The sequence below is a fragment of the Hypanus sabinus genome, chromosome 12 (genome assembly GCF_030144855.1).
Source record: "Hypanus sabinus isolate sHypSab1 chromosome 12, sHypSab1.hap1, whole genome shotgun sequence".
Lineage (NCBI taxonomy): Eukaryota > Metazoa > Chordata > Chondrichthyes > Myliobatiformes > Dasyatidae > Hypanus > Hypanus sabinus.
The window spans coordinates 21507163-21533180 of record NC_082717.1 but is presented as its reverse complement, the minus strand read 5'-3'; the positions used below and the strand labels follow the sequence as shown (position 1 = coordinate 21533180).

Sequence of the window (26018 nt, the reverse complement as noted above, 5' to 3'; positions counted from 1 at the left end):
CCGAATCCCACAAGGCAACAGTGCCAACCAACAGGGCACCATGCCGCCCATTTTATTTTATTATTCATCCCGCCCAAACCCATGTGATCACCCGGGGGGAAAAAAACCGATTTGCCAATTGAGGAGAAAAAATCTGGGAAATTCCTCTCCGACCCATCCAGGCTATCGAAAACTGGCCCAGGAGATCACATGGCTGATCTAAAACTAGCCTCATGTCCACTTACCTGCTCGCTCACCGTATCCCCTAATGCCATTTTTATCCAAGAAAATGTCTATCTCCGTTTTGAATTTTTTTGAGTGTAGTAGCTTCCACAGCTCTCTGGGGCAGTAAATTCCACAGCCCCACTACCCTCTGAGTGAAGAAATTTCTCCTCATCTCAGTCCTGGAACGGCATCCCCTTATTTTAAGATTATGCCCCCTAGTCCTAGTTTCACCCATCATTGGGAACATTCTCCCCGCATCCACCCGATCAAGCCCCTTCACAATCTTATATGTTTCAATAAGATCGCCTCTCATTCTTTGGAACTCCAATGAGTAGAGTCCCAATCTACTCAACCTCTCATCATACATCAACCCACCCATCCCCGGAATTAACCTAGTGAACCTTCTCTGCACTGCCTCGAGAGCCAGAATGTCCTTTCTTAAATATGGACACCAGAACTGCACGCAGTACTCCAGGTGTGGTCTCACCAATACCTGGTACAACTGCAGTAAGACCTCCCTGTTCTTATACTCCATCCCCCTAGCAATAAAAGCCAGCATTCCATTGGCCTTCTTGACCACCTGCTGCACCTGCATACTAACTTTTTGTGTTTCCTGCACCAGGACCCCCAGATCCCTTTGCACAGAAGCACTTTCCAGTTTCTCTCCATTTAGATAATAACTTGCTCTATTATTTTCCTGCCAAAGTGCAAGACCTCACACTTGTCAGTATTATATTTCATCTGCCAAATGTCTGCCCAATCACTCAGCCTATCTATGTCCCCCTGCAGGGTTTCAATGTCCTCCGCACTCATTACACTCCCTCCCATCTTGGTGTCATCAGCAAACTTCGATACGTTGCACTTAGTCCCTTTCTCCAAATCATTAATATAGATCGTAAACAGTTGGGGTCCCAACACTGACCCCTGCGGAACACCACTAGTCACCAACTGCCAGTCTGAGAATAAACCATTTATCCCAACTCTCTGTTTTCTGTTAGAAAGCCAATCCTCCACCCATGCCAGAATATTATCCCCAATCCCATGATTTTTTTTACTTTAAGTAATAATCTTTGGAGTGGCACCTTGTCAAATGCCTTTTGGAAGTCCAAATACACCACATTCACTGGTTCCCCTTTATCTAACCTATATGTTATGTCCTCAAAGAACTCCAACAAATTTGTCAAAAATGACTTCCCTTTTGTAAAGCCATGCTGACTTTGTCCTATTAAGCTATGTTCATCCAAATGCCCTGTTACTGTTTCCTTAATTATCGATTCCTACATTTTGCCAACCACAGATGTTAGGCTAACTGGCCTATAATTCCCAGCCTTCTGTCTATTGCCCTTTTTAAATAAAGGAGTTAATTAGCATTTTTCCAATCTGCCAGGACCATTGCCGAGTCCAGCGAGTTTTGAAAAATTATCACTAATGCATCCACAATCCCGACCGCCACTTCCCTTAAGACCCTAGGATGCAAGCCATCTGTTCCAGGGGATTTATCCACCTTCAGTCCCATTAATTTATCAAGTACCATTTCCTTGATGATTTGAATCGTAGTTAGCTTCTCTCCCCCTAGAGCCCCCTGTTTATCCAGTATTAGGATATTTTGAGTGCCCTCTACTGTAAAAACTGATACAAAATATTTGTTCAGCGTTTCTGCCATCTCCATGTCCCCTACCATTAATTTCCCGGTCTCATCTTCTAGCGGACCAACATTTACTTTAGCTACCGTTTTCTTTTTATGTAACTATAAAAACTCTTACTATCTGCTTTTATGTTTTTCGCCAATTTACTTTCATAATCTATCTTCCCCTTCTTAATCAATCTTTTTGTTATTTGCTGCTGATCTTTAAAAGCTTCTCAATCTTCAATCTTCCCACTAGATTTAGCTACCTTATATAACTTTCTTTTTAGTCGTATACTTTGCTTTATTTCTTTACTTAGCCACGGATAACTATTTTTTCTTTTACACCCTTTTTTCTTCAGTGGAATATATTTTTCTTGATAGTTGTAAAATAACTCCTTAAATATACACCACTGATCAAGTACCGATCTACCCTTTAATCTATTTTCCCAATCCATCTTAAGCAATTCCGCTCTCATACCATCATAGTCTCCTTTATTTAAGCTCAGTACGCTTGTTTGAGATCCAACCCTCTCATCCTCTAATTGAATATGGAATTCGACCATGTTATGGTCACACATTCCAAGGGGATCCTTTACTAGGACATTTTTTATTAGTCCTGTCTCATTACACAGGACCAGATCTAAGACTGCTTGCCCCCTTGTCGGCTCAGTAACGTATTGTTCAAGGAACCCATCCCGAATACACTCAATAAACTCTTCTTCAAGGCTGCCGTGTCCGACTTGATTAGTCCAGTCAATATGAAAGTTAAAATCCCCCATAATTATAGCTGTTCCCTTATTACAAGCCCCAACTATTCTCTGATTTATGCTCCGACCAACTGAGTTACAGCTGTTTGGAGGCCTATAGACTACTCCCACCACTGCTTTTTTTTCCCTTTACTATTTCTTACTTCTACCCAAATTGTTTCGTTATCCTGATCCTTTGAGCCAATATCATTTCGCTTTATTGCAGTGACTTCTTGCTTTATTAACATAGTCACCCCACCTCCTTTTCCTTCTTGCCTGTCTCTCCTAATTGTCGAATACCCTTGTATGTTTTAATTCTCAGTCCTGGTCACCCTGCAGCCATGTTTCCGTAATTGCCACAATATCATAACCATACGTAATTATTTGTACCGTCAACTCATCAATTTTATTCCTAATACTACGTGCATTCAAATAAAGGACTTTCAAATATGTTTGACACTTATTTCCTACCTTTTCCTTTTGTACAACTTTACGCTTATCTCCGTACGTTCTTTCCCTTCCTGACAGTCTTTTTATTCCTCCACTTTTACCTACATCCATTACCTTCACCATTGTCTTTTTAGTTATTTGCTCTCTAGAATTCTCCCCCCAACTGGTTAGTTTAAAGACCTCTCTGCAGCCCTAGTTATATGATTCGCCAGGACACTAACCCCAGCCTGGTTCAGGTGAAGCCCATCCCTCTGGAACAGTTCTCTCCCGTCCCAGTACTGGTGCCAGTGTCCCAAGAAGCAAAACCCACTTCTCCCACACCAGTCTTTGAGCCACACGTTTAACTCCCTAATTTTATTTAACCTAGCCAAATTTGCTCGTGGCTCAGGTAATAATCCAGAGATTATTACCCTTGAGGTTCTGTTTTTTAATTTGACCCCTAGCTGCTCATATTCCTGTAACAGAACCTTCTTCCTATGTCATTAGTACCGACGTGTACTAAGACAACTGGATCCTCGCCCTCCCACTGCAAGTTTCTCTCCAGCCCAGAAGAGACGTCCTTAACCCTGGCACCAGGCAGGCAACATAGCCTTCGGGACTCTCGCTCTCGGTTGCAGAGAACCCTATCTATCCCCCTGACGATACTGTCCCCTATTACTACAACATTTCTATTGACTCCCCCCTCTGGTATGGCCCCCCCACTCCATGGTGCTATGGGCAGGTTGCTCATCCTCCCCACGGTCCCCGCTCCTGCCCTCACAGGGAGTTAAAGCCTCGAATCTGTTGGACAAGAGCAAGGCATGCATCTCCTCCAGCCCTACCTCCTGGATTACCCTACTTTCCTCACTCATAGCCACACCATCCTGTGCTTGACTGCAATCTACATTAGTTAATCTATTAAGTGTGGCTATCTCCTGGTACACAGAGTCCAGGTAACTCTTCCCCCTCCCTGATGTGTCGCAGTGTCTGAAGCTCGGACTGCAGCTCATCAATATGAAGCTGGAGTTCCTCGAGCAACAAACACTTGCTGCAAATGTAGTCGCCGTGTCCCTCAATGGGGTCTACCGGTTCCCACATCTCGCAGCAGTAACACATCACCTGCTCCATGCTATATAGTTAATAAGAACCCTTTGCCCCAATACAGCTAACTATCACACTATTTAACAATACTTTTAAAGTTATGTGTAAAAGGAAGCAGGACTACTTACCAAGCAACTAGCTGTGAGAGCTCTGCAGCTCCGGTCTTCCTCGCCTCACTCGGTTCCGCCGAAGCCCATTGAGCCAAAGCCCTTAGGTCTCCACTCTACTCCCGGCTCACTCCATTGCCCGCAACGACGCATTTACTACGCAACAACGATTTAGTGATGGGCAAGTGAAGTTATCCCGACTGGTTCAAGAGTCTGATGGTTGAAGGGTACTAACTGTTCCTGAACCTCGCACTGAGAGTCCTGAGGCTCCTTACTACCATCCTAATGGCAGCATCAAGAAGAGAGCATGACCTGGGTGGCAAGGGGTCCCTGATGATGGATGCTGCTTTCCTGTGATACTGCTCTGTGTAGGTGTGCTCAATGGTGGACTATCCACTACTTTTGTAGGATTTTTCATTAAGGGCGTTGGTATTTCTATACCAGGCTTTGATGTAGCCAGTCAGTACACTCTGCACCACACTGTTAAAGTTTTAGATGTCATGCAGAATCTTCTATTCTAAGAAAGTAGGGGTGCTGCTGTGCTTTTCCCATACTTGCACTTGCATGCTGCTGCACAGCACAGATCGAGAAGTACAACACAGTAATGGGTCCTTTGGCTCACCATGTCTGTGCTGACCATGATGATCTGATCTGTTTGCATGTTATTCATCTTTCACGAGTGCAAATGCATTAGTAGTTTGATGTATTAAATTTAAATAATGCTTTAGTTAAAATGTGCAAAGACTTAATGGTGTGAAATTCAAATTTTAAAATAACTACTTTGCAAGCCTAGTTCCAAAGTAAGATATTGAGAATGTCATTGATATCTATATGGTTTACAATGTTTGCAGTAAATAGTAAGAAGTTTATTGAACAAGAGGAGAGTCAGATCCCAGTGGATGAAATATTCTTTCATAGGTAAGTTTTGATTATTTTTTATGTTTGTACTATAGTTAATGTATCTAAAGAGAATCATTGCCTCGCAACGTGGAGGGACAAACAGGCAAATGAGGAAAAGAATGCCTGAGAGTCTTACTGTTCAGAATGGGAGACTTCGTATTATTCTGTAACTTTTTTTAAAAAGTGAATATGTAAACACCTTTCATTACTTCAGAATATCATTGAATGATTTGCATCCACTGAGTATCTCCTGATGTGTAGTTTATTGTAATGTAAGTCAAGTAGTCAATTTACACAGTGCAATCATTTGATAAACTTCCACATGGGAGGTTGGAGGAGAAAGTTCAACAGCTCGGCGTTCAGGATGAGGTAGTTAATTGGATCAGACATGGGCTTGTGGGAGAAGCCAGAGAGTGGTTGTGGACGGTTGCCTCTGACTGGAGGTGTGTGGCAAGTGATGTGCCAGAGGGATTGGTGCTATTTGTCATCTATATCAATGATCTGGATGACAATGTAGTAAACTGGATCAGCAAGTTTGTGGGTGACACCAAGATTAGGGGTGTCATAGACAGAGAGGAATGCTATCAGAGCTTGCAGCAGGATCTGGACCAGCTGGAAAAAGGGGCTGAAAATAGCTGAATTAAATGAGACAAGTGTGAAGTGTTATACTTTGGGAAGACAAACCAGGGTATGACTTGCATGGTGAGCAGTATAGCACTGAGGAGTGTGGTAGAAGAGGGATCTGAGAATACAAATCCTTAATTCCTTGAAAATGGCATCACAAGTAGATAGATTCATAACAGATGGGCCGAAGATCCTGTTTTGTGCTGTTGTGTCAATGCCTTCTTGACTAAATAGTTTTGAAATCTTTGGGTGAGGGATTAATATTGGCTACGATTTGGGAAAATTTTCCCTTTCCCTGATCAGAATAATGACACAATTTAACACCTTACCTGAAAGACAGAACATTTGCCAGTGTAATATTCCCTCAATGTTGCCCTGGAGTGCCAGCCTAGATATGTTTGCACAAGTCTTTGGAGTAGAAAATGAACTCTCAGCTTACTTACTTGCATATTGTTGTGCCACTGAGTCACAATTGACAAGTTAATTACCTTGCCTGCATTTCACAGTACCATGAGCAACAGACCTTTACATTTTAACAGGTGTCTTCTGTTAGTTTCTTATGGCAGTTTGTATCCTGTGTTTCGTTACTATTTAATGCCTCATTCTGGTGAACTATTCCTTGCATGCAGATTAAAATGCATTCAAAAATCCATATTTTAGAGATAATTTTGGTTAGAATTTAGTCTGATATAATGAAAAGGAATGATCTACCTCTGGTTTAGCAGCAGCTTTCAGTGTGCTCCATTGGTTTAAACTGGGTCCAAGTGGGGTGGGTTGAATATAGAGATTAACATCATTTTGAATCTGAATTCTTTCTGATCAGAGTGGCAAAACTGAAGATTTTTTTAAGAAACTTAACATGTGATGTTTGAAATTTCTAATTATTACACATGAACCTTATTCAGGTATTACAAAAAGCTTGATGCATTGCAAAAATCACAAAGATTTCACAGAGGTGAAGAAGCTGTGGAAGATGTGGATGATGATGAGTTTGAACAATTGCTAGGTAAACTTTTATTAATCTATATAGTTTCAGTAAAAGTCTTGGAGCATTTATGTGTGTAATTATGAATAGTGCTTACGTATAAAAACTGCTTCTCTCAAAATGATCAATCAGCTGTTCTTTCCATTGTACAAGTCAAAAGTGAAAAATTTTAAACACTTATGCTATTTACCATTTGCAGATTCCCTTGAAGGAGATAAATATCTTAAAACGATTGAAGACAGTTTAGATTTTGCAAGGTAATATTGCATAATTTAATCTACCAACCTGTTTTCTTTGAGAGTGTTTGTCCTTTTGCTTATTACATGCTCTTTGGTTTAAGCCTATCTGTTGAAGTAAAACACTGCAAATGCTGAAAGTATTCAATGGGTCGAGGCATATCAGTGGGAAAGCAACAGATCCAATGTTTCAGTTCGAGGACCTGTTGCCAGAGCTGGCTAAGTTCCAGAGGAAGACAGGACAGTGAGAACTGAGGAAATAGAGTGGGCACAAAAGATCGCACGGTAGTAATTACTTTTAAATGGAAAATAACTAAATAATTTGAAACAGAAAAGTACAACACCTCTGAGGAGAAAAATAAAAATGATCTGGTTACCTGGGAAACTCTACTTTCTCTCAATCCATCAATCATCTATAGTGTGGCTCTATTCTGTCTCTCTCCTTTTTGCTGTGTGCATTCTCCAGTTTTAGAACTGGTGCAAGGTTTGACCTGAAACAGCAACAATACTGACTCCCACAGCTCCCACAGATACTGTTTTGCGCTGCATCTCAATAAATAAATAAATAGTATATAATCCACTGCAGAAGTTGCCTCATATTCCAACATCTGCAGTAACTTCATGTATTTAATTTGACTGAGGAAATTGTAATCATCATACAAAATAGAAATAACTGGCAGAAAGTGTTTTGCTATACTTTAAGAACATGGAAGAAAAGCCAACAGCAAATTGCTTTCTCATTAGGCAATTTTCAATACTTATTTCTAAGACTTGTGGTTGTTGTCATTGGAGATTTTTTAAAGAATCACTCACTAACTGAAAAAACGTTTACTATGTTAACAGTAATATGAAGCCAAAATCATCAAAGGAAACTGAGAGAGTTGATTCAGATTCAGATGACGATGATGATGAGATGGGTAACCTGGATGATGAAGAAATGTCATTAGGAAGCTTGGATGAGGAAGACTTTGGTGAAGTTGTGGGAGAAGAAGGTGGTCTATTCATGAATGATACAGATGATGAAGGTACTATTTGTATATTCAGCGTTATTCAATAATATTACCAGTTCACAATATTGATTCTCCCAGCAGTCTGTCAAGCAGAAAAAGAATATTAACCTATCCTTGGCTTTTAAGTTAATGTGCACTCTCATAAATAGAAGATATTAGAAGATTTGCTTAACTGCTTAGTGTATTCAGGTGCTTCATCTGTTGAAAACTAAATAGCAGTTCTAATTTCAACTCTACAAAATACTTAAATAGGGTTTAAAGTAACAATTTCAAACTTTCATTTTACCTTCTCAGTGACAGTGAGCAAGGGGAAAGGGGTTCATGAGCCAGTGCAGAGTACCTCTGTGGCTGTCCCATTTCAAAAACAGGTATTCCACTTTGGATGGTGTCAGGGGGATTGAGCTAACAGGAAAAGTCACGGCGTTTGGGTCTCTGGCACTGAGTCTGCCTCTGTGACTCAGAAGGGAAGGGGGAGGAGAAGAGGTGTGCTGCGGTTATAGGGAATTTGTTAGTTAGAGGAGCTGAAAGGAGGTTCTGTGGGCAAGAACAAGATTCAGAGGTGGTATGTTGTCTCCTGGGTGCCAGGGTCTGGAACTTCTCGGTTCGAATCCTCAGCATTCTTAAGTGGGAGGGTGAACATCTAGTTGTCATGGTCCGTGTAGGTACTAATGACATGGGTAGGACAAGCGACAAGGTTCTGCATAGGGGGTTTAGGTGCTAAGTTAAAGTGCAGGACCTCCAGAGTTGTGATCGCAGGATTGCTACCATGCCGTGTGCTAGTGAGGCCAGAGCTAGGAAGAGTATACAATTTAATTAGTGGCTACGGAGTTGGTGTAGGAGGGAGAGCATAAGATTTTTGGACCATTGGGCTCTCTTCCAGGGAAGATGGGACCTGTGCGGAAGGGATGGTTTACACCTGCACTGGGGGGATATGGGGTGGAACTAATATCATAGTGGGAAGGTTTGTTAATGCTGCACAGTGGGGTTTAAACTAGAGTTGCAGGGGAATGGGAACCAGAACAGTTGGTGGAGAAGCTGTGGAAACGGATACTGGTAACCTCCAAAAAGACGAATCGGAAGGTTGTGCATGGTGTGACTAGTGTCCCGAGCTGCATATGTTCCAATGCAAGAAGTATCATAGGAAAGGCGGATGGCTCAGGCCATGGACCAACATCTGGAATTATGATGTAGCCATTAGTGAGACTTAGTTACAGGAGGGGCAGGACTGGGAGCTCAATATTCTGAGGTTCCATTGTTTTGGATGTGACAGAGCAGGTGGGATTAAAGGAGGAGGGGTGGTGTTACTAGTCAGAGTAAATGTCATGGCAGTGCTTCATCAGGAAGACTGGAGAACTCTACTGAGTTGGAACTGAAATAAGAAAGGTATGACCACGTTAATGGGGCTATATACAGACCACCCAACAGTCATAGAGATTCAGAGGAACAAATTTGTAAAGGAATCACAGACTGTTGCAAGAAACATTGTTATTGTAGGTGGTTTTAACTTTCCGCATATTGACTGGAGCTCCCATACTGTAAAAAGACTAGATGGCATAGAGTTTGTCAAATATGTTCAGGAAAGTTTCCTTCATCAGTACGTCGAAGTCCCAATGAGAGAGCATGCAGTACTGGATATCCTATTAGGAAATGATATGGCAGGTGACAGAAGTTGGTGTAGTGACCACAGTGCTATTAGTGTCAAAGTAAATATGCAAAAAAGATAGACCTGGTCCATGGGTTGAGATTCTAAATTGGAGACAGGCCAATTTTGATGGTATCAGAAATAATCTGGTAGATGTGGATTAGTACAGGCTGTTTTCTGGCAAATGTGTACTTAAGTGGAAGACCTTCAAAAATGAAATTTTGAGAGTACAAAGATTGTATGCACCTTTCAGGATAAAAGTTAAAGATAACAAGTGTGTCGGGAACCTTTTTTCCCAAGAGATATTAAGGGCCTTGTTAAGAGAATAAAGGAGGTGCTTAGCAGGTATAGGCAAGCAGGAACAAATGAGGTGCTTATGGAGTTCAAGAAATATAAGAGAACACTTAAGAAAGAAATCAGGAGGGCTAAAAGAAGGCATGAATTTGCTCTTGCAGACAAGGTGAGGGAGAATCCTGAGGGATTCTACAGATACGTTAAGAGCAAAAGGATTGCAAGGGACAGAATTGGACTCTGGAAGATCATGATGGTAATCTGTGTGTGGAACTAAAACAGATGGGGAGATCTTAAATTTTTTTTTCTATCTGTATTTACTCAGGAGATGGACAGAGAATCTATAAAAGTAAGGCAAAGCGGCATCATCTTCAGATTACATAGGAGGTGGTGTTTGCTAGCCAGAGGCAAATCAGGGTGAATAAATCCCCAGGGCCTGACAAGTTGTTCACTTGTACCCCATGGAAGGCAAGTGTTGATTTTGCCATGGCCCTGGCAGAGATTTAAATTATCTTTAGCAACAGGGGAAGTACCAGATGGTTGGAGGAGAGCCAGTGTTGTTCCACTGTTTAAAAATAAACTAGTAAATTATAGGCTGGTGTGTTTGACATCAGTTGTGTGAAAATTATTGGAAGGTATTCTAAGGGACTGGATATGTAAGTATTTGGAGAGACGTGGATTGAGTAAGGATAGATAGCACGGCTTCATGCAAGGTAGATCATGTCCAACCAACCTTACAGAATTTTTTGAGGAAGTTACCAGGAAAGTGGATGAAGGCAAGACAGTGGATGTTGTCTACATGGACTTTAGAATGGCATTTGACAAGGTCTGGCATGGGAGGCTGGTCAAGAAGATGCAGTCACTCAGCATTCAGGATGAGGTAGTCAATTGGATTAGACATCAGCTTTGTGGGAGAAGCCAGAGAGTGGTTATAGAAGGTTGCCTTTTTGATTGGAGCCCTGTGACTACTGGTGTGCCGCAGGGATCTGTGCTGGGTAATAATACCAGGATTGGGGGTGTAGTGGACAGTGGACAGTGAGGAAAGCTGTCATGGCTTACAGAGGGATCTGCATCAGCTGGAAAAATGGCAGATAGAATTTAATGAATTGAATTTATTTCTTACATTCTTCACATACATGAGTAAAAAATCTTTACGTTAGTCTCAATTGTGCAATTGCACAATTTGTAATAAATTTGTGATTTGTATACTAATTTGTAATAAATAGTGTTTACTACAGGACAGTCAATATAGCATAGAAATACAATTGTATCAGAGTAATTATTCAGTCTGATGACCTGGTGGAAGAAGCTGTCCCGGAGCCCGTTGGTCCTGGCTTTAATGCTGCGGTACCATTTCCCAGATGGTAGCAGCTGGTACAGTTTGTGGTTGGGGTGACTCAGCTCCCCAATGATCCTTCGGGCCCTTTTTACGTACCTGTCTCTGAGAAATGTCCTGAATAGTGGGAAGTTCACATCTACAGACAAGTGCAAGGTTTGGATAGTACATGGATAGTAGGAGTATGGAATTTGGCAGTTTAACTGGTTTTAGCATGAACTAGATGGGCCAAATGGTCTGTTTCTATGCTGTACTTCTCTATGACTTGATTGAATACCTTGCTGTGCATTCAGAATAGACACTTTGCAATGTAATTTAACCAAATGCTATGCAATGCTTATGCTCATGTACAGAGGTCGACAGTGTACCAGCAGTGAAGAAGAGTAGTAAGCCTGGCAAAAGGAAAAAAGGTGACGACTTGGATTTTTCAACACGTGTTAAAGGTACAGAAACTGCTTTGTGTTACAAGACTTAAAGGCTTGAAAGAATTGTTCTGATTTATACTTCATTACCAAATTCATTTCTCAAACACTATTCATCACTACCACAATGTTTATGGGGGTGAATACTGACATGCTATTTGACTGTGGGGTGTATCAATACTAAACTTTATCTTGTCCTCGTCAGCTGAATAACTGTCTGCGGCCTGAATCTTGAACCATTTAGCACCATTATTGATCCTTTCAGCCAAGATGAATGAACAGTCCAATTTTCTGAAATCCATTTTTGTCTGAACCCCTTGTTACAACTTTTTTTCCCTTACTGTATAGAACTTCACTAAATGCATGTGCTTCACATTCAAATCATGTTATGCTACTTGCATCACGTTTTGCTTAGCACTCCTAGATTAAGGTCAGCACATAGTGGTGGGTAATTACATTTAAATATTAGCCTATTACCCCATTGAATTTGTAACAGGAAATAATTGAATAATACATTGGTATTATAACTTTTGGTAGAAGTCAGGAAGTGTATGGTCATGCACTTTGGTAAAAAAATAATTATTTTCTAAATGGAGAGAAAATTCAAAAATCTGAGGTGCAAAGTGACTTGGGAGTCCTCATGCAGGATTCCCTAAAGGTTAATTTACAGGTTGAGTCTGTGGTGAGGAAGACAAATGCAATGTTAGAGGACTAGAATTATGAAAACAAGGATGTAATGCTAAGACTTTATAAGGCTCTGGTGAGGCCTCACTTGGAGTATTGAGAACTGTTTGAAGCTCCTTATTTAAGAATGAATATGCTGACATTGAAGAGGGTTCAAAGGAAGATCACAAAAAAGATTCTGAGATTCAAAGGCTTATCATATGAGGAGTATTTGATGGCTCTGGGCCTCTTCTCAGAAGAATGAGGAGTGATTTCATTGGAACTTGTCAAATGCTGAAAAGCCTTGATAGTGGATGTGGAGAGAATGTTTCTTGTGCTGGAGTCTGGTACCAGAACTCAGAATAGAGGGACGTCCATTTAGAGTGGAGATGAGGAAGTGTTTCTTCAGCAAAGAATGGTGAATCTATCGAATTTGTTTCCAGAGGCGGCTGTGGAGGCCAAGTCATTGTGTATATTTTAAGCAGGGGTTGATAGATTTTTGATTATTCAGGGCACGAAGGGATAAGTGGAGAAGGCAGTAGATTGGGGCTGAGAGGGAAATGGATCAGCCATAATGAAATGGTGGAGCAGACTCAATGGGGCAAATATTCTACTTCTGCACCTGCATCTCATAGTCAAAAACTTTCAGGAAAATACAATTTGATAATATCCTAGATATCACCACTAACAGAAAAATCAGGATTCTGATATAATTAGAACAGATGTATTAATTTGGCTGATTTTCTTGTATTTTGTATGAAGTTAAATTTATTTCATAAAGTTATATTGTCCTCTTAGTAGATCAATGGGAAAAGTAGTTAATTTTGTGAAGTGAAACAAGTCATTGTAAGTTCATGTTCTGAGTCAAAACAATTATTTCTTGCTTTGTTCTGTTCTTTTTAAACTTATTTCGGTAAACAGTGAGTAAGTATTTAGAAGTTAACTTTAAATGTGTATATTGTAGTGTATGTGGATTATAATTAATTTGCAACTGAAGCTAAAGATTTTTCCCAATGAGCTATTTTTCATAATGATCTGTATGCATTGTTGCAGGAAAGAAACGGAAAGGGGGTTTTAAGAATGATGGTGACATGTTTGCTGCAGCAGAGGAGGTAGGTCCTACAGTGTCCTCTTCAAAATACCTACATAACGGTGACAATTATCACTGCAACAGTCTGTACTGAACTTCGGGCAGATTTTTCATCAACGTGTTATTCTGGTCGACTAGTTTAATAATATTTTGTTACATTTGGTTTATTTTATGTCACGTTAACCATTTTTTGTTCTCTTTCAAAAGTTTGGTTGTCTACTTGATGAAAATGCAGGATCAAAATTTGACAACATTGGAATTAATGCAATGGCAAACAAAGATAAAGCAAGTAAGTAACCAGCATTATTTAATTAAAAGTATCAGTATATAAAAGCTGTGAGAAACAAATAGATCACTCAGTAGACATGGACTCAATCAAAAGTTTATTAAATCCCTTTTGTAAATCTCCTCTAGTTGAAGATGTACAATGTATTTACATTTGTGAAAATGAAGTTATTTTGTAATTGATTAATTATCAAGAGAATTTTCTCCCACTTGTGTAGATTTTAACCAGTAGATCTGATGGGAAAACTTTCCAATGTGGAAAATTCTATTGTCACTACTGAGTTTCATTTATTACTTTTGCAGGTATAAAGCAGCTACAGTGGGAATCTGATCGGGATGCTTGGATCAGAGGCAAAGATGCACATACGCTCAGAAGGCAGAAGAACTTAAGGGCCAAGAGACTGAAAAATAAACAGAAAAGATTTTTACACAAGAAGAGATGAAAAATGTTCACTAAATCAGATTATTTAAAGTTGAATAACATTTTATAATAGACTTTGTACTTACATACTCACTGCTTATGTTTGCTGGACCAGGTTTCCTGATCCAGTTCTCTAATTCCATAAACTCCTGCCCATTCATTGGATTTATAATAAACTGAAAATTGTAAACAATGTTTTTAAAATCACTAGCTTGATTGATGGATTTGTCTGCATATTTTCTATCTCTTAAACTATGAATGATCATTAATCCGGATAACAAACGTCACACTAAAGGGCAAGGCTTTAGTTTTAGTTCATTTTAAGATGAACATGAAAGCAGAGGGATTATATAGGAAGGGGATGAGGACCTCAACTAGTGAAACATTGAATTGGAAAATACATCAGAACAATTAATATTCTGTCTTTTTAACATTACAATTTTACAAGCACATGCACTTTACATTAAGGATAGGTTGCTTTACTTTTAAATAAGATTGGATAAGGATTTTTCCTACCACCCCCAATTTTCTCCCCCCTCCATCCCTTTGTTTTACTGTGTGGGGGAAAAATAAAATCCCAAATTAGAATACTCCTTGGAAGCTTCCAAACAAAACACAAACGTACAAGAGTACTTACCTTCCAAAATGGAGGGAAACCTTTTGTTTACCTTATATCTGAACGCTGAAAAATAAATGCACATACGGTACTTTAATTGTGGTTTAATACAAAGTCAACTGAGAGCTCATATTTGTTTGATCTCTTTATTTTGAAAACCGGATCGGAGGCAGCATCTCCAACACCAACACACTGAGCATGGGGGCCGCCCAGGGCTGTGTGCTCAGTCCACTGCTGACCCATTATTGTGCTGAAACACACAGCTCGAACCACATCATCAAATTCGCCGATGACATGACTGTTGTGGGTCTCATCAGCAAGATCGATGAGTCAACATGCAGAGAGAAGGTGCAGCGTCTAACAGACTGGTGCAAAGCCAACAACCTGTCCCTGAATGTGAAAAAAAGAGATGGCTGTTGACTTCAGGAGGGCACGGAGCAATGACTCCTCGGTAGAGATTGTTAAGGGTACCAAATATCTTGGTGTTCACCTGGTGGAGAATCTCACCTGGTCCCTCAACACCAGCTCCATAGCAAAGAAAACCCAGCAGCGTCTCTACTTTCTGCGAAGGTTGAGGAAAGTCCATCTCCCATCCCCATCCTCATCACATTCTACAGGGGTTGTATTGAGAGCATCCTGAGCAGCTGCATCACTGCCTGGTACGGAAATTGCACCATCTCGGATCGCAAGACCCTGCAGCTGATAGTGAGGTCAGCTGAGAAGATCATCAGGGTCTCTCTTCCCGCCATTACGGACATTTACATTACCCTCTGCATCCGCAAAGCAAACAGCATTATGGAGGACCCCACGCACCCCTCTTACAAACTCTTCTCCCTCCTGCCATCTGGGAAAAGGCACCGGAGCATTCGGGCTCTCACGACCAGACTGTGTAACAGTTTCTCCCCCCAAGCTATCAGACTCCTCAATACCCAGAGCCTGGACTGATATTAACTTATTGCCCTCTACTGTGCCTATTGTCTTGTTTATTATTTATTGTAATGCCTGCACTGTTTTGTGCACTTTATGCAGTCCTGGGTCGGTCTGTAGTCTAGTTCTTTTCTGTGCTGTTTTCACGTAGTTCAGTGTAGTTTTTATATTGTTTCATGTAGCACCATGGTCCTGAAAAACATCATCTTGTTTTTACTGTGTACTGTACCAGCAGTTATGGTTGAAATGACAATAAAAAGTGACTTGACTTTTACTTAAAACAGTAGAACTGTTCACATTGCCTATTCTAAATTTTGATTTTAAACTGTGAAGGAAGAGGTTTCATTAAACCCTTCATGAAATGTAATCAGTTTTTTTCTTGGTAATTGTATTAGAAATTGCAAGGTGGAAATGCAAGTCTTTCAAATCACTAAAAGGAAAAAGTAATGTTCCTTTCATATTCAAGTAAGTCCTACTTTAAACTTAGCTAATACATTAGGCCTTGCATATTAATTGTATATGAACTTGAGATTCCAGCAATATAAATAACAGACCAAAAAGTAAATGCAACTTCAGTGGTTAAACTAAATGAAAAATGTTCCACTGCTTTCAGGTGAAAGATATGATCATCCTTACCTTGACTAGTATTCATTCTATGGAAGAGCCAGTATGCTCCCATTACTCCTGCGACCTCCAAGAGTATAACTCCCTTAAAGATCCGTATTGCTATTGGTTCCATAGATTTAGGTGCCATTCTTAAATAGAGAATCTGTAAACAATTTTTTTAAGGTTTGTGCTTTAGTAGGCTTGGAAGACAATTACCTTAATAATCCTTAATTTTCAATAATTGTTCTTAATGATGTAAATTCATATTAGATTGGCATTTGATCCAATATTATACCATACATAGTACAGCGGTCCACAATATTTACACCAAATATAATGCAAAATTAAACTAAATCTCTTTTGCCTGCAGATGTTGCATTACCTGTATACTCAAGTGTCTATCTGATGATGATGAGGTCCGTCAGTCAGGGTCAAATATGGATGTTGTAGAAACAGAAAACATATAGCACAATACAGGCCCTTCAGCCCCAAAGCTGTGCCAAACATGTCCCTACCTTAGAACTACCTAGGCTTTACCCCAGCACTCTATTTTTCTAAGCTCCACGTAGCCATCCAGGAGTCTCTTAAATTTTTTTAAGACTTAAAAGACCCTATTGTTTCTGCCAACACTACCATTGGGAACAGCCCATTCCACGCACTCACCACTCTCTGCATAAAAAACTTACCGCTGACATCTCAGTACCTACTTCTAAGCACCTTAAAACTATGTCCTCTCACGCTAGCCATTTCAGCTCTGGGGAAGAGCCTCTGACCATCCACATGATCAATGCCTCTCGTTACCTTGTACACCTCTGTTAGGTCACCTCTCATCCTCTGTTGCTCCAAGGAGAAAAGGCTGCAATCACTCAACCTATTCTCATAAGGTATGCTCCCCAATCCAGGCAGCATCCTTGTAAATCTCTGCACCCTTTCTATGGTTTGCACATCCTTCTTGTAGTGAGGCGACTAGAATTGAGCACAGTACTCTTAACTGGGGTCTGACCAGGGTCCTATATAGCTGCAACATTACCTCTCAGCTCTTAAACTCAATCCCATGATCGATGAAGGCCAATGCACCGCATGCCTTCTTAACCACAGAGTCAAGCTGCACAGCAGCTTCGAGTGTCCTATGGACTCGGACCTCAAGATCCCCCCGATCCTCCACACTGCCAAGAGTTTTACCATTAATACTATATTCTGCCATCATATTTGACATACCAAAATGAAACACCTCACATTTACCTGGGTTGAATTCCATCTGCCACTTCTCAGCCCAGTTTTGCATCCTATCAATGTCCCGTTTTAACCTCTGATAGCCCTTTACACTATCCACAACACACCCAACCTTTGTGTCATCAGCAAATTTACTAACCCATCCCTCCACTTCCTCATCCAGGTCATTTATAAAAAAATCACAAAGAGAAGGGGTCCCAGACCACATTCCTGAGACACATCACTGGTCACCGGCCTCCATGCAGAATATGACCAGTCTACAACCACTCTGCCTTCTGTGGGCCAGCCAGTTCTGGATCCACAAAGCAATGTCCCCTTGGATCCCATGCTTTCTCCTAGCTGTGTAGATATGCAAGTCTGGACAGTACAATATGGAGAGTAAGCTGTTGCACTTGTGGTCAGCTCTGCTTCTCCACACATCTGATGAACCAAAAGGAACAGCAGAGACCAATACTGTATGGCAACAGCAGCATCACAGGAGTTGCCAGTCAGCGTTGAGTTCAACATAGGGCTGTCTTAGCGATTCTAACTCCAGGATCTTCCCCTCAGGGTTTACTCCCAACACCTTCCCCATGAGTGGGTATAGCCGCAAGGCAGTAGAGGCTTGAGATCAGAGTTTTTCTTCTAGATGAGCTGCCAACCACAGCTGATGAGACCCATCTACCCGAAGCAACTGGATTAAGGTGCCAGTAACCCACCTTTACCCCTTCTGTCAGTAGAAATGTGTCCATCTAAAAGCATCTTCAATACCATTATTGTATCTGCTTCCACCACCACCCCAGGCAGCCCATTCCAGACACCTACTATTCTCTATGTAGAGAAAGAAATATTGCCCTGCACATTTCCCATAAACTTACAACCACTTACCTTAAATGCATATTCTTTAGTATTTAAAATTTCTACCCCATGTATGCCGCTCATATTATAAACTTATATCACATATTTCATCAGCACCAAACCCTCCAGAGAGAAAAAAAGTACATCCATCTTCTAATGATATGTACTCGCCAATCCATGCAGCAATCTGTGGACCACTTCTGTATTTACAAAGTTTCCACATTCAGTCCTTTGCAAGGGGGGACATAGGGTCAGGAGAAGTAGAGTCTGTGTAGATAGAACTGAGGAACAGTAAGGGCAAAAAGACCCCGATGGGTGTTGTCTACAGGCCCCCAAACAGTAGCATGGATATTGGGTGCAAGTTGAATAGGGAGTTAACATTGGCGTGTGGCAAAGGTAATGTCGCAGTAGTTGTGGAGGATTTCAACATGCAGGTGAACTGGGAGAATCAGGTTGGTGCTAGACCCCAGGATAGGGAGTTTGTAGAGTGCCTATGGGATGCATTCTTGGAACAGCTTGTACGAGAGCCGACCAGGGACAAGGCTATTCTGGATTTAGTGTTATGTAATGAATAGGATTTGATAAGCGACCTTGAAGTAAAGGAGCCATTAGGAGGTAGTGACCATAATATGATAAGTTTTTATCTGCAATTTGAGAAGGATAAGGGCAGATCGGAGATGTCAATGTTGCAGTTGAACAAAGGAGACTATGGAGCCACGAGGGAGGAGCTGGCCAAAGTTAAATGGACTGATATCCTAGCAGAAAAGACAGTGGAACAGCAATGGCAGGTATTCTTGGGAATAATGCACAAGGTGCAAAATCAGTTCACCCCCCGGAGAAGGAAGGATTCAAAGGGGGGGGAAGGGGCCACAGTGGTTGACAAAGGAAGTCAGAGATTGCATAGCATTAAACAAAATGTATGTCAGAGCTAAGGTGAGTGGGAAGACAGATGATTGGGAAATTTTTAAGGAACAACAGAACTTAACTAAAAAGGCAATACGGGGAGAAAAAATGAGGTATAAACGCAAGCTAGCCAGGAATATAAAGGAGGATAGCAAAAGCTTTTTTAGGTATGTGAAGAGAAAGAAGATAGTTAAGAACAATGTTCGGCCCCTGAAGAATGAATTGGGTGAAATTGTTTTGGGAAACAGAGAAATGGCAGAAGAATTTAATAAGTACTTTAGATCTGTCTTCACTCAGGAAGACACAAGCAATCTCCCAGATGTATGGATGGGCCAAGGACATAGGGTTACAGAGGAAATGAAACAGATTGACATTAGTAAGGAAACGGTGATGAGTAGACTGATGGGACTGAAGGCTGACAAATCCCTAGGTCCAGATGGTCTGCATCCTAGGGTACTAAAGGAGGTGGCTCTGGAAATTGCGGATGCATTGGTAATAATTTTTCAATGTTCCTTAGATTCAGGATCAGTTCCTGAGGATTGGAGAATGGCTATAGCTAATGTTATCCCACTTTTTAAGAAAGGAGGGAGGGAGAAAACAGAGAACTATCATCCTGTCAGCCTAACATCAGTAGTGGGGAAGATGCTAGAGTGCATTATTAAAGATGAACTAGTGGCATATCTAGATAGCAGTAATAGGATTGGGCCAAGCCAGCATGGATTTACCAAGGGCAAATCATGCTTGACTCATTTATTGGAGTTTTTCGAGGATGTAACCAGGAAGTTAGACAAGGGAGATCCAGTGGATGTAGTGTACCTCGATTTTCAGAAGGCATTTGATAAGGTCCCACATAGGAGATTGGTGGGTAAAATCAGAGCTCACGGCATTGGGGGGAAGATATTGACATGGATAGAAAACTGGTTGGCAGATAGAAAGCAAAGGGTAGCGGTGAATGGGTGTTTCTCAGAATGGCAGGTGGTGACTAGTGGGGTGCCACAGGGCTCGGTATTGGGACCACAGCTGTTTACGATTTACATCAACGATTTAGATGAAGGCATTGAGAATAACATCAGCAAGTTTGCTGATGATACTAAGCTGGGTGGCAGTGTGACATGTGATGAGGATGATAGGAGAATTCAGGGTGACTTAGATAGGCTAGGTGAGTGGGCAGATATTTGGCAGATGACGTTTAATGTGAATAAGTGTGAGGTTATCCACTTTGGGACTAAGAACAGGAAGGCTGAACGGTGTAGAGTTAGGTAAGGGAGAAATACAAAGAGATCTAGGAGTCCTTGTTCATCAGTCACTGAAGGTGAATGAGCAAGTGCAGCAGCCAGTGAAGAAGGCTAATGGAATGTTGGCCTTCATTACAAAGGGAATTGAGTACAAGAGCAAGGAAATCCTTTTGCATTTGTACAGGGCCCTGGTGAGACCACATCTGGAGTATTATGTACAGTTTTGGTCTCCAGGGTTAAGGAAGGACATCCTGGCTGTAGAGGAAGTGCAGCGCAGATTCACAAGGTTAATTCCTGGGATGTCCGGACTGTCTTACGCAGAGAGGTTAGACAGACTGGGCTTGTACAGGCTGGAATTAAGGAGATTGAGGGGGGATCTGATTGCAACATATAAGATTATTAAGGGATTGGACAAGATAGAGGCAGGAAATATGTTCCAGATGCTGGGAGAGTCCAGTACCAGAGGGCATGGTTTAAGAATAAGGGGTAGGTCATTTAGGACAGAGTTGAGGAAAAACTTCTTCTCCCAGAGAGTTGTGGGGGTATGGAATGCACTGCCTCAGAAGGCAGTGGAGGCCAATTCTCTGGATGCATTCAAGAAGGAGCTAGATAGGTATCTTATGGATAGGGGAATCAAGGGATATGGGGACAAGGCAGGAACCGAGGGCCGAATGGTCTACTTCTGCACCTATTTTCTATTGTTTATTGTCTATCCTGTAACAGGGTAATCACAATCACATAATCTTCCAAGTTTTTGGAATGTCTTATTGTCACTTGAAAATGATTGAAGCACAGCATTACTAAACTAGACCAGGACAAAGTCAAGAACCTGCTTTCCTGACATTTCACTAAGGGCATAGAACATCATTTAGAATCTTGTGTTATTTGAATCATGTTTCTAAGAATAAGGTACAGGTTTAGGACAAGAGGTTTAGACAGAATCTGAGGAGAATGATTTTTAAAAAAAACTCAGAGACAGTTTGCAATCTAGAATCCATTGCTTGATGAGATGGAAGCAGATACCATCACATACAAGTATCTACATGAGGGCTTTAATCATTAAGGCATCACGGGCTACAGACCAACAGCTGGTAAATGGAATTCGTATAAAGTGAGAACTTAATGGTACACATGTAAATCATAAAACAAGTTTTTCTGCGCTGTTTGACTCTGTACAATGTCATTAGTTATACTGCAGATTCCTGAAATTTTGCTACATTTTCTAAAGTGTCAGAAAATAACATACAGAGCCATGCTGCCATTTTAATTTAAAAAATATACAGTTCTTTACAAATCTAAACACAAGATGATTCAATCTTTTTCTACAGCACTTTGAAAAATATTCTGAGTCAAGAACTCTGTTCCAGGTCTCAGGCTACAATCATTTAAAGTCTTTCTTTCCTTCAGGCAATGAAGAAAGATCTTATGACAAAACTGAAATCATTCTATCAGCAACTCTTGACCTCTAATCCAACTAGTAGTTTGCTGTGGCCCAGGAGTGCTCAGCATTTGACTGTTCACACCCAAGCTAATGAGCCATTTTCAAGTTAGTGAGAAATTCAATGATGCCAACCTTACTGAATTTCAGTCCATTTGCTGTTCAGATCATAACGATGATTTTGGGCTCAATTAATTTAAATTTCTCCACATAAAAATCTTAAGCTACCAATAGATGAAAGGGTCCTCAACATCCAAACCATTTATTTTGAAAACTCCTTGTCTTTTCAAGGTGTTACTGAACCCCAAACTGCAACTTTCCCCAGCTTGTGTCTTTCGACAAACAAGTTCTTTTTAGCTGGGTTTTTATGAATTTTCCATGTCCTGTCAAGCATCAATTTGAGTTTTAAAACTACAAGCCTACATTGGTTCCCTTTCTGAACTATAAACCTTGTTCATCTAACAATGGCAAAGACATTCTAAAACATTATCTCGACTTCCACATTTCTACCCAAATACTTCAACTTTTACACGTTTTCAACTACTTTGTTCGGTTATGAGTTTTCCCTGGAATGTAGGAGGCCAAGAAGTGACCTGAAAGTCTTGAGAGCATAGATAAGATGAATAACCAAAGCTTTTGCCCCAAGATAAGTGAATCCAAAATTATAGGGTATAGGTTAAAAGGGACCCGAAAGGCAACTTTCTCCACAAAAAGAGAGACGAATATATGGATCAAACAGACAGAGGAAGTTGTAGAGGCTGGGATAAATGCAACATTGAAAAGGCATTTAGATTGATAAACATTAGAGGCACATGGGCTAAATTGTACTAAGTCAGTATAACTATGACTCTGTGATCCATCAATAACCTCAGATACAAAGTACCATTTAGTACCCAGACTGAGGCAAGATATTGAATCCTTAAATCCACCCCAAAGCAGACGCAGGCCAGTTGCTGGCCTGAGACAGTTTCCTCAATAACCTGCCTGAGGTGCTGACACACTGACCTTGCGACGTGCAAAGCACAAGAGACTGAGATGCTGGAAAGTGGAGCAAAAGCAAATTGTTGGAAGAACTCAACAGGTACAGTATCTATGCACACAGAGGATTGGCCTCTTTCCTATACAACCTGATGCAGATTCTTGACTCAATGTCAACTAGCACTTCCTCTCCACATGAGTTTCCACGCAGTGAACAGCTTCAATTTCCTAGGTGTCAACATCTCAGAGGATCTCTTCTGGGCCTAACACACTGACACAATCTTGAAAAAACAAGCCAGCAGTTTGAGAAGATTTGGTATGTCACCAAAAGATTTGCAAATTTCTATAAATGTACAGTGGAGACAATTCTGGTTGCCTACATATCAGAGTCTGGTATGAAGATTCCAATGCACAGGATTGCAAGATGCTGCAGAGGGTTGTAAACCCAGCAAGCTCCATCATGGGTACAACTCTCAACACTACTGAGGACATCTTCAAGAAGCAGCATTCATCACTAAGGTCATGGCATCTGCTCTTTGCTACCACCAGGGAGAATGTAAAGGAGTCTGATCATCACACTCAATGTTTAATCAACAGCTTCTTCTCCTGCTGGTATCAGAATTCTGAATAGTCCATGAACATTACCTAGTCATCCCTTATTTTGCACTGTTATTTATGTAAAATAACTTTTTTCACATTTTATATCATAATTTCATGTCGGCACTGCTGCAGCAAAATTATATGGATCAGGTCATGCAAGAAGGGCAGCCCGTTGGGGCTGGGGGCGGGGTGGTAAGTACAACACCAGCGATCACCAATGAAGGTTCACTCCTGCAAATGCCCATAAGGAATTTGTACGTTCTCCCTGTGACACCATGGGTTTCCTCTGGCTGCTCTGGGGTCTGCCCGCATTCCAAAGACATGCACAAAGTTGTGGTCATGCTGGGTTGGTGCTGGAAGCATGGCAACGATTACACAAATTCCTAGCTCCTTTGACTCAAAACAATACATTTAGAGTCATAGAAAAGTACAGCACAGAAGCAGGCCCTTCAGCCCATCTAGTTTGTGCCAAACCATTTAAATTGCCTACTCCCATCATTTCACTGTATGGCTTGATGTTTCAATGTACATTGAGAAATAAAGATAATCTTTAAACTTTACAAGATAGTGATAATAAACCCAATCCTGATTCTGAGACAGTGCCTGATCCACTGAGTTCCTCTAGTAGTTTTTTTTTTAAACTTGAGACACAGGGATACGAGACCTGAGTCCTGGCCTGAGAGAAAGACACACTGTCCCATCAGTTCCTGGCCAGAGAATTCCAATACCAGATTTAAATTCATAGAACATAGAACAACATAAGACACAAACAGTCCTTTTTGCCCACAATGACTGTGCTGAACTTCTTTTTAAAAACACATCTCCTTTAAATTTTCCCCCAGTCTTTGATTTTTCTACCCCAGGAAAAATATTCTGACCGCTCACCTATGCTTTTCTCATCGTTTTCATAAACTTTTAGCAGGTCTCCAACACTCCAGAAAAAATAGCAATTCAAGATTGCCCGACACCTCTGTGGTGAACTACATATACCTGTCTAGACACCCCCCTGCTGACTGCTCCTGTGGCTCCTCCCACAGGCCCCTGTATAAAGGCGATCTGAGGCCTATGCTCGGTCTCAGTCTCCAGGACGTAGTATGATGGACACTCACTCCTGGTTCCTTCTTCCAGTCAATAAAAGCCGATATCTCGCCTTACGTCTCAGTGTGAGTTATTGATGGTGCATCAACCTCCTTATAGTTAATCGCAGCAGTATCCTGGAAAACCTCTTCTGCATATTCTCCAAAGCCTGTACATCCTTCCTAACCGCACAAAATAATCTAAATATGGCACAACCAATGTTTTATACAGTTGCAACATGACTTCAAAACTTTAATGGGTAGCGCAACGGTCGGGGGCAATACATTTTACCCGTAACCGTGGCGGTTTCCTCCCTGTGTTCTGGTTTCCTCGCACATTCCACAGTTAGTGAACTGTGGGCATGCAACGTTGGGAGCCGGAAGCATGGCGACACTTTGCGGGCTGCTCCCAGCACATCCACTGATTGTGTTCGTCGTTGTCGCAAACGGCGTGTTTCACTGTATGCGAGACAAATCAATGCCCCGGTCCAGGGAGACAAGAATGGCGTACAACTGCCACTTTTAGGAGGCTATGTATTTGTGCCGAAGATCCATCAGTGCTCCTCGCGGGACGAATGCAACTTATATTTGACCTCTCCGAGTGAAACGCCTCACACCTGTCCGAATTATGCTGTATCTAACAACTTCTCTGCCCATATGACCAACTAATCTGCAATTCGTCTCTCCAATACCTGGTAAAGAGTGAAGAACCCGCGGCTGCGTGTCGCCGGCCGGCGGGGTTAAGGTGTTCGGTCGCAGCAGCACTGACGGTCCCTGCAGGCCACCGTACCCGCCGGGACGCGTTCGCGCATTTCGAACTTCCTTCAGGAATACGATGTTTCCTCACCATGGAGCCCCATAATTAAAAAAAAACATCCCCATAGGATCCAGATCTTCCTCAATGCACCGTGTCTGAGCGGTTGCAAGGGGCTGAGTGAAAGAGTTGTCTCTGTTGTCCGGGTGCCGCTTTAAGAGGCCTGGAAGGGGGCGGGATGAAGCCGCGGCGAAGATGGCGGAAGACACGTCGCGGTACCTGAGCGGGGATTATTATCCCCGCAAATTCGGGCCCAAGCCTGACGTGGTGCCCTCGGGAGTGACCGAGAGGAAGGTCACGCCGTTCGGCATCGGGCTGGACAAGCCGGACATGGTGGCGGTAGATGTGGTGAATGTGAAGGAGGAAGAAGGTGAGAGGAGTCGAGGGAGGCCCCGACCCTGTCCATTTCCCTCAGCCCGACACTCACAAAACGACTACCCCTGTTACCAACATTCCCAGCGTCTGTTCAGCTCCGGACCCAGTATATCCCACCCCCGTAGCCTCTTCAACTTCCCCTAATAATGTTTGCCCTTACTGAGTAACTCCCCAACTTTGCCACTCCAGTAATCACCTATCCTCAGTAAACTTCCTGCAACTAGTCCTGGTTTATCAGCCAGATCCAGTGAAAGCTCCCTG

At 41.6% G+C, this 26018-nt stretch overlaps 3 protein-coding genes across 6 annotated transcripts in view; 2 read left to right on the top strand and 1 right to left on the bottom strand.

The window, feature by feature from the left end:
* The window catches only part of cebpz (CCAAT enhancer binding protein zeta), a 34190-nt gene extending 19991 nt beyond the window's left edge, over positions 1 to 14199 (top strand). The window contains exons 9-16 of the mRNA XM_059985645.1: positions 5066 to 5132; positions 6644 to 6744; positions 6923 to 6980; positions 7803 to 7984; positions 11592 to 11681; positions 13377 to 13435; positions 13621 to 13702; positions 14002 to 14199. Coding sequence (XP_059841628.1) covers positions 5066 to 5132; positions 6644 to 6744; positions 6923 to 6980; positions 7803 to 7984; positions 11592 to 11681; positions 13377 to 13435; positions 13621 to 13702; positions 14002 to 14141 — 779 coding nt within the window. The 3' untranslated portion in view covers positions 14142 to 14199. The remainder of the gene's footprint in view (positions 1 to 5065; positions 5133 to 6643; positions 6745 to 6922; positions 6981 to 7802; positions 7985 to 11591; positions 11682 to 13376; positions 13436 to 13620; positions 13703 to 14001) is intronic.
* LOC132402695 (protein CEBPZOS-like) lies at positions 13778 to 25397 on the bottom strand. Of its 2 annotated transcripts, none has more exons than XM_059985649.1 (5): positions 25261 to 25397; positions 16299 to 16431; positions 14757 to 14801; positions 14206 to 14295; positions 13778 to 14099 (listed from the first exon to the last, which is right to left on the bottom strand). In XM_059985649.1, exons 2-4 carry the CDS (start codon positions 16414 to 16416, stop codon positions 14210 to 14212), a joined length of 249 nt encoding a protein of 82 aa, XP_059841632.1. In that variant the 5' UTR covers positions 16417 to 16431; positions 25261 to 25397; the 3' UTR covers positions 13778 to 14099; positions 14206 to 14209. The 2 variants fall into 2 exon arrangements, with proteins under 2 accessions (XP_059841632.1, XP_059841633.1); XM_059985650.1 differs by lacking the exon at positions 25261 to 25397 and adding an exon at positions 24861 to 25221.
* A 171-nt stretch (positions 25398 to 25568) lies between these two features.
* The window catches only part of slc30a6 (solute carrier family 30 member 6), a 167480-nt gene continuing 167030 nt past the window's right edge, over positions 25569 to 26018 (top strand). For all 3 annotated transcript variants that reach the window (XM_059985647.1, XM_059985648.1, XM_059985646.1), the window contains exon 1: positions 25569 to 25752. In XM_059985647.1, coding sequence (XP_059841630.1) covers positions 25578 to 25752 — 175 coding nt within the window. In that variant the 5' untranslated portion in view covers positions 25569 to 25577. The remainder of the gene's footprint in view (positions 25753 to 26018) is intronic.

Coding starts and splice junctions, on each gene's coding strand:
- LOC132402695 (XM_059985649.1), bottom strand. CDS start 16,416: ATGGCACCTAAATCTATGGAACCAATAGCAATACGGATCTTTAAGGGA. Junction 14,802..16,298: donor TAGAATGAATACTAGTCAAG/GTAAGGATGATC, acceptor TTTATTTTTCAG/CGTTCAGATATAAGGTAAAC. Junction 14,296..14,756: donor GTTTCCCTCCATTTTGGAAG/GTAAGTACTCTT, acceptor TACAATTTTCAG/TTTATTATAAATCCAATGAA.